The sequence below is a fragment of the Triticum aestivum genome, chromosome 6A (assembly GCF_018294505.1).
Source record: "Triticum aestivum cultivar Chinese Spring chromosome 6A, IWGSC CS RefSeq v2.1, whole genome shotgun sequence".
NCBI lineage: Eukaryota > Viridiplantae > Streptophyta > Magnoliopsida > Poales > Poaceae > Triticum > Triticum aestivum.
Genome location: NC_057809.1, coordinates 595,388,752 through 595,396,301, shown reverse-complemented (window position 1 = coordinate 595,396,301; position 7,550 = coordinate 595,388,752). Strand labels below are relative to the sequence as shown.

Below are 7,550 nucleotides of genomic sequence, written 5' to 3'. Positions count from 1 at the left end.
ATATTAAGATCAATGTTGATGCTAGTTTTATGGAGAGCATTAGCACAACTAGTGTGGGGATTGTGGCTAGAAATCATGTTGGTGTAGTGATTGTATCATTGCGCGACTTTATTGGGTTGTGTACCTCTGCCTATGAACAGAAGCTTCAAGCGTGCCTTGTCGGGTTATATAGCTGTTCGCCCTTCACACACCCATTTTTTTCAAAACTGTGTGGTGTCTTTTCTTGCAAATGAAACCCTTGACATGTCCCCTCTTGTTGATCCGAAAAAGGAAGCATTTAACATCACTAAGCCTATCAATAGTTTCAAGATTATTAAGATTAATCGACACGCTAATGTGGTGGCGCATGAGATTGCTAGGTTTAGTTTTGATAATAGGTTAGACGTTGTGCTTTATGATAGTGTTCCGCTTTGAATGATTGTAAGAACTTGTTAATTGATTAATATATAGGAAGGGGTTTTTAAATCATATTTGAGAGAAATTTCTAGTGGTATAAGCATCGTTGACGAAATCATTAATCGGTAGCTGCTTGATTGGTTGGCGTGTAGGGAATTAATAGGCTAATAATCTATTACTCAAACGATCTAGTAGTTTACCAGCTCTCGGTGACCCTGTGGGTAGGGATTAACCGACAAGTTAACTGGTTAATCGAATAGACTCTTGAACTGGATGTTCTAGCTCTTTCTGAATTGAATGTATATAGACACATTTTAGTATGCTTGTTCACTCATCTTAGGATGTTCTAGTTCTTTCTGAATTGGATGTATAGACACATTTTAGTGTGTTTGTTTACTTATTTTAGTCTATAGGTATGTAACCAATATTATTAAAAGATCCAAAACATCTTATAATTGTGAACAAAGGAGGTACTTGTTACACTTGTAACAAATATCTTACGGAGTACATATTACCATCAACTTGAAAGCATAGTAAACTATAAAATACTCCACCCGCCTCATAATATAATATGTCTTTAAATCCTATATGTGTGACTAAGAAAGTAAGAAATTCATTCAACATTTATGTGTGTCTCTGATTAACATCGATTAATAGCTGCGTGACGGCGCCATGCACATCCATGCCAACAATTACGTAAATATACTTCCTCCAATAATGAATATACAATGTTGTAGATATTTCAATATTGACTACATATAGATTGAAATAAGTGTACATCCAATTCACAAAAATAGTCTACTACTCCTATGTGTGAACATTATTCCGTTATAATAAAATAAAAGGTTTGTTGCTCCCGTTGAGATTAATTACTCCCGTCCAGCTTGTTAAAGATGAACTACCCGTCCAGCTTGTCGACGGGGGAGCCAGAAGCAGGAGCCAAGGCGCCGCTCCTTTTCTCCGGCAATCGTCGGCGTAGACCTTCCGCGCCTGGCCAGCGCAACACGGCGCCTGCCCTTCCGTTTTTCCCGGTGTCCCTCGCGCGGAAGATCGCAAGGAGCGACCTAGCGCGGCTGGGTTCGGCTAAACCAGCTAGATTCGCGCCTCGAGCAGCTGCTTCCGAGCGAGGCGACCCACGGTCAAGGAATGCTCTCCAACCAAAATGGCGCCAGCCTCGGATGCTAGCGCGCGGCTTGCCCAGCTCAGTTGCGGGGATCGGCCGCCCTGCAGGTGTTCGGTGAATTGCCCCACCGGGGGCATTGCGCCGCTGGCGTCCGATGCTCCGGTGCTGGATTCAAGGTGTGTTTTCTCTCGATCAATGATTGCTAATTATTAGGAATTGCACAATAGTTCAGACTGTACCTAAAGACACACTATGCTTCAGTAGTAACGCCAAATGCTTCAGTTTCTGTCATTCATGCACTTTCCCGTTCTAGTTCTTATGAGACACAGTGCACACAGGTTCAGGAAAGCGTCACCTACCACGCATACTCATCACACACCGATACAAACACGCTGGCTCAGCGAGCCGAGAAACAATGTCAGCATGCTCCAATTGGATGCAGGTTCATCTGATTACATCAACTAGACTAGGAATCTAAAAACAGAGAGATCTAGTTAGAGCAGAGACATTGGTTGGACAGAACTAAGCTGATTACAGATCTAGAGACGGGGAGAAATAGGCAGATCATCAATCGCCCCGAATTTTGGTTTACTTTGTGGACTGCCCTCATGTTAGTGGAGCTACACCACAAAGCACACTGATAATGAATCATATGATTCCCATGGCGGCTTCGGCATCGCGCTTCTTACGGCGACGTTCAAGACATGTTGAAATCTTCATGTGGATTACAAAGTATCCCAGCACGACAATGATGAGCGCGACGACATACATGGACGTCTTCCACCCCCTGTTGGACCCGGCTGCATAGGCCCCTAGGAGAGCAAATAAATCCAGTCTGATTGTCCAGTTCATCACCCTCAGCGACCATTTCTCCCATTCTCCTTGCTGCTCCTTTCGCAGCCATTGCGGCAGCAACATGATGATGACAACGATGGAAGCCACAAAGGAGATGGAGTTGCTGTAGAAGAAGATGAGGTACCGGGGCCTCCTGTTGTCGTGCATCACCGGATTGCCTGCCTCGTACCCGCTGTCGCCGCTCTGCCATGTTCCGCCCGGCGGTTTCAGGCCGGCCTGGTAGGCTACGCTCGCCACCAAGATGCCTAGCAGCATTAGGTACTTGCGCCTTGCATGCTTCTTCCTTTCTCCCTTTTCACCCTTCTGTTTAATGGCTGCGGAGGGCGGACTTTTTTTGGAATTGCCATGTCTCTTCAGCAAAAATACTAGCAGCAGTCCGGCTGCAACGAGGAGGACCACGACTGCCAACACAATGATGTAGATGGATGTCTTGAGGTGTTGCGTGCTTCCGGCGGCGTAGGCTCCCATCAAACAAAGCAAGCCCACCGCTGTACAAACAGATAGCGCATTGCTTCGTATGGCTGGCCTGTACAGATTGGGGTTCACCAGGAGGATGATGAGGGCGATGGACAACATGAAGCTTATGGAGTTGCAGTAGAAGAAGGCATTGTAGCGGCGTGGGTAGTTGTCCAAGAGGACAGGGTCGCCGGCATGGTGCCGCCCGAGCTTGTCGTCCTGGAGCAGGAAGCCGCCGGGAGGGGTGAGGCCGGCTTGGTATGTGATGGTCGCTGCCAAGATTGCGAAGAGGAGCAACCGTTTGCGCCTCTTCTCCAGCAACAGATCTTCTTTAGCATTGTCTTTCTTGTCCTTGTCGTCCAGCGTGAAGAAGACAATATGGATCACCACATAGATCAGGACAGCGCCTGCTAAAGCCATGGCGTAAATGGATTTATTCACGTCCCGACAGCTCCCAGCGGCATACGCACCGATGAGGCCAAACAGGACGAGTATCATGGCTGCCTCCAGCGCGTGGTGCTTGACCAGCTTCTCCTTCTGGACAAGGACGATGGCCACCAAGGAGGCCACAAACGCAACCGAGTTGCAGTAGTAGAAGACCCTGTACCTTGCAATGTTTATTGTGAGGAGAATCGGGTCGCCGGCCATGTGCCCGTTGCTGTTATCCTGCCAAAGACCACCCGGCGGGTCCAACCCGGCTGCGTAGGTGATGGCGGCGGCAAGAGTGGCCAGCAGTAGAACAAGAGAACGAGCCTTGTCCAGAGCCTCCCTAGCACTGCATTTTAGAGAAAGAAGAAACAGAGTTCAGTTGCAGAGAATGAAGAAACAGAGTTCAGTTTCAGAGACTGAGGAAGCAGAGTTGAAGAGAAAGGAGAAACAGAGTTCAGTTTCATAGAAAGAAAGAAACAGTGCTCTGTACCTGGCATTATCCTCATTTTCATCATGTTGTTGGGCTGGACTGAAACAACTAGAAAATAATTTTGATGCTGAACTGCAGAAGCGATGGAGGAGGATGTATGCCACAACGGCGCCAACCAGGGAGACCACGTAGACGGTGGTGTCGGTCTCCCTGCAGCTGCCTGTGGCGTATGCGCTGACGAGGCCGACCAGCGCGACGACGATGCACCCGTAGAGCATGCGAGACCGGGCCTTCTTCTTGTGGAGATTCTTGCCGTCGATGATGAGCAGCATGGTGATGAAGAGGGACGCCACGAACGCCATGGTGTTGCAGAATAAGAACACCGTCAGGCGTATGATGTGGTGGTCCTTGAGAATCGCGTCGCCCAGGTGGTGGCTGCCCCCGGTGCTGTCCCAGAAGCCGCCCGGCGTGTTCAGCCCGGCGACGTACGTGATGCTCACGGCGAAAATCGCGAGAAGCATCAGGACCTTGCAGAGCCTTTCTTCGGCTTTCTTCTCCCGGGCCTGTTTTTCTTTGGCCTCCACCTCGAGGTCAGAGTCGGAGACGGAGGCGACAATCCCGCCGGTACCGGAGTCGAGATTGGTGGCCGGCATCTTCCAGCACCTGTCCGCCAACTTGAGAACGGCGACGTAGAGCAAGACGCCGGCCACCAGCACGGCGTAGTAGATGGTGGAGACCTTGTTCTGGCAGGTGCCGGCGCCGTACGCGCCCATGAGGCTGAGGAGGTCCAGCATCATGAAGACCCGCAGGGGCACGACGACCCAGAGGGTATCCTTCTCGTCCTTGTCGTGCCGGATGGCGAGGATGAGGATGAGGACGATGACCACGAGCGAGGCGGCGAAGGCGGTGGCGTTGCAGTAGAAGAAGGCGAGGTAGCGGTGGTAGTAGGTGTAGCGGATGATGGGGTCGCCGGCTGGCTGGCCGTCGTGCGCCTCCTGCCAGATGCCTCCCGGCGGGTTGAAGCCGGCCGCGTACGTGACGGTGACCACCAGGGTGGCCAGCAGCAGGAGGTACTTGCGCAGGCTGTACTCCCATCGCTGCGGGGGCCCAGGCTGGATGTCGTCCAGATCCATTGCCGGCGGCGGGGGCCGAGGCTGGACGTGGCCGGGATCCATTGCCGGCGGCGGGGGCCCAGGCTGGACGTGGCCGGGACCCATTGCCGGCTGCGGAGAAGCTTGCTGGGAGTGGCCGGGCTCTGTTGCCGGCTGCCGAGATGCTTCCTGGACGTGGCCCGGCTCCATTGCCGGCTGCAGGGACGCCGGCCACTCCACTCTCTCAAGTCTCAGCAGGTGTGTGTGATTCCTCTTTCTTGGCTATTGTGATCCAGAGATCAAATGAGACGACGAGAGATAAGAGGGAGCTGCGTGAATGTAGAACGAGTTGACTTGGCGGGTCGTCGCCGGGGGAAGGCGTCCTGCATATTCAAAGTCTGACAATGTCAGTATTGTACCACGTACTACTCTATTTGTTACAGCTAGTCCCACATGGGAAAACGGACGGAGTCATGGGAGCAACCAAGTCATCTCCGGTCAAATAAACTAAGCATTTCTCGCTTTTAAGATGAAACATTTGAAAACATCATGAGGAGCACACATTTTTGTATGTCTTTGTGTAGTTTCTCGTTGGAGAGAATTTTTTCGGCTGGGGCGAGATTTTGTGTCTTTTACTACTTCTTCCGCAGGTCTTAGCACGAGGGTAAGCCGGTGCCTTGCTCGACTTGGGTGGTTTGGACCAATTATGGAGTCGCGGCAGCCGGCGAGTATTTGTGGCAAAATGGCAAGCTTTTTTACTCTAAAAAATTCTACTCCCTCCATTCGGAATTACTTGTCGTAGAAATGGATGTATCTAGTTGCTAAAAGACATAGGTGATGCATAAGGATGAACGGACGCATGTCGTATCTTTCATCGTTCTTTTCATAGATAAAATGAGCTGGACTGCTGTCTCTGTGCTTCACGGCGTCGCATTCTAAGTTGCACTTTCATTAACAAAGATTATTTCGATAGCTCATCATGGTAAACATAGTACTTATGAATGAATTGTAATGGGAGAGTAGTAGCTGTTAGGTACAAACAAAATAGTGGATTAACATGTTCTCGATGTTTGATTCCTGTGTTTTCGTTACATTTAGCTGGTGAAGCTTTCAACTGAGCGAAATCGATCGTAGAACTCATGAGCGACATTATTTTTTGACACGAGTCGCCGAATTGAGGATTGACCATAGTGGATTCGGCATTTTCATCTCCACTCCAACATCATCCAGTTGTGCTGCGATGCCCTGATAGATCTGTGTGTTCTCTGAATCCTCAGCAAGTGTGTTTCTCATTCTTAATCATTGTGATGCAGAATGGCGAATGTCATGGCAGCGACTGGTGAAAAAACCTAGAGTACTCTCTAAAGGTTTGAATTTATACCGTGATATCTCCAAAGTTTATGTTGGAAACGGCGCTGCCACTGCTTTTTGGCTTGACGTATGGTTGACCGACAATACGCTTGTTGCTCGATTCCCTGCTATTTTCTCTCACTCTACTAGGCCGAATGCTTCGGTGGCTAGGGTTCTAGGTGATCCGGTTTTGTGTTTGGACCTTCGCCCCAGGATTTCCTCGATTACGGAACAGGAACTTGCCGTGCTGCGTGTTATGATTGTCACTGTAACTCTGAACCCTTTAGTGGCTGACCGTCGTGTTGGACGTATCGACAACAAGCCGATCTCGGCAAGATCAGCATATGCTTCTGTGTTTGCAGCTAGGCCGGAGGACAGGTACGCCACGGCTACTTGGAAGAACTATGCTCCAAATAGGTGTCGGTTGTTCACTTGGCTAGCCTTCCGGGACAGACTATTTACAAATGATCGGCGTTTCCGGCATGGGATGTCAAGCTCCGATACTTGCCCATTTTGCGATGAGCCAGAAACCACAAGTCACTTACTGTTGAACTGCCACTCCATCAAGTTGCTTTGGGACAATCTTCTTCTTCTTCGTCCTCCAGAAGTCGAACATATTCAAGATATTTGGTCTAACCCTTCAATTGATAAAGTTCGCTCTACAGTTATCATTGCCATTCTTTGGTCTATTTGGAAGCGGGGAAATGCTATGGTCTTCCGTGCTCACGATGAGGATCTGTATGTCACTCTGCGACGATCTGGAGAGGATCTTGTGTTCTGGTCTAATCGCTGCAAAAATGCGGTCAAGCAGACCCTTCTAAAGGACTGGGGTTCCATGTTGTATCACTTATCTGCAAGAATTTAGCTTATCATCTGCCATTTGTTGGGGGCTAACCCCTTGTAATCTTTCTTTTCTTCACCCTATGTAACTACCTGAATGTTGTCATCTCTCCCTGGCTAATATAAGTTCAGGCTGGCGTAAGCCCGCCGTAGTTTCCCGTCAAAAAAAAAACCTAGAGTTGCGTGATTATATTGTGAAAAAGACTTGGCTCGGCGCGAGTCGTCGGGAGAAGCTGCCGAGCCTCCAAAACATTGTGAGGGGTGCCGTAGTTGAATGCAGATTTTTTTATATATCTAGGGAAAAAAACCATTTGCATCCGACAGAGCCGGCTGTGACGTGATGCCTCGTCATGTTGAGTACGTCAGCGGAATTCGTCATGCAGTTGCGTCGGGTGGGAGCACCCTATGCAAACAATCCCCTCGACAGACCGATTTCAACCTAAAAGAGCACAGCTTGGGCCTGGCCTATTGTGATATTTTATACGTGGTACGAAGGCCTGGTACGTGGACATGGGTAGAAATGGCCGCTTCTGGTCCAGCCCAACAGGAGGAGGCACGCGTGCTGCGATGATGTCTAGTA

The 7,550-nt window shown here is 49.5% G+C and overlaps 1 protein-coding gene and 1 long non-coding RNA gene across 2 annotated transcripts; one reads left to right on the top strand and one right to left on the bottom strand.

Annotated features, from left to right (window-relative positions):
• The first annotated feature begins 966 nt into the window (after window positions 1–966).
• On the top strand, window positions 967–5,701 carry LOC123128808 (uncharacterized). Its single transcript, XR_006463443.1, has 2 exons — window positions 967–1,695; window positions 5,431–5,701. It is a non-coding gene; the product is annotated as an uncharacterized lncRNA (long non-coding RNA).
• LOC123128807 (uncharacterized) lies at window positions 1,884–5,072 on the bottom strand. Its single transcript, XM_044548904.1, has 2 exons — window positions 3,750–5,072; window positions 1,884–3,605 (listed from the first exon to the last, which is right to left on the bottom strand). Exons 1-2 carry the CDS (start codon window positions 4,988–4,990, stop codon window positions 2,168–2,170), a joined length of 2,679 nt encoding a protein of 892 aa, XP_044404839.1. The 5' UTR covers window positions 4,991–5,072; the 3' UTR covers window positions 1,884–2,167.
• Window positions 5,702–7,550: the final 1,849 nt, after the last annotated feature.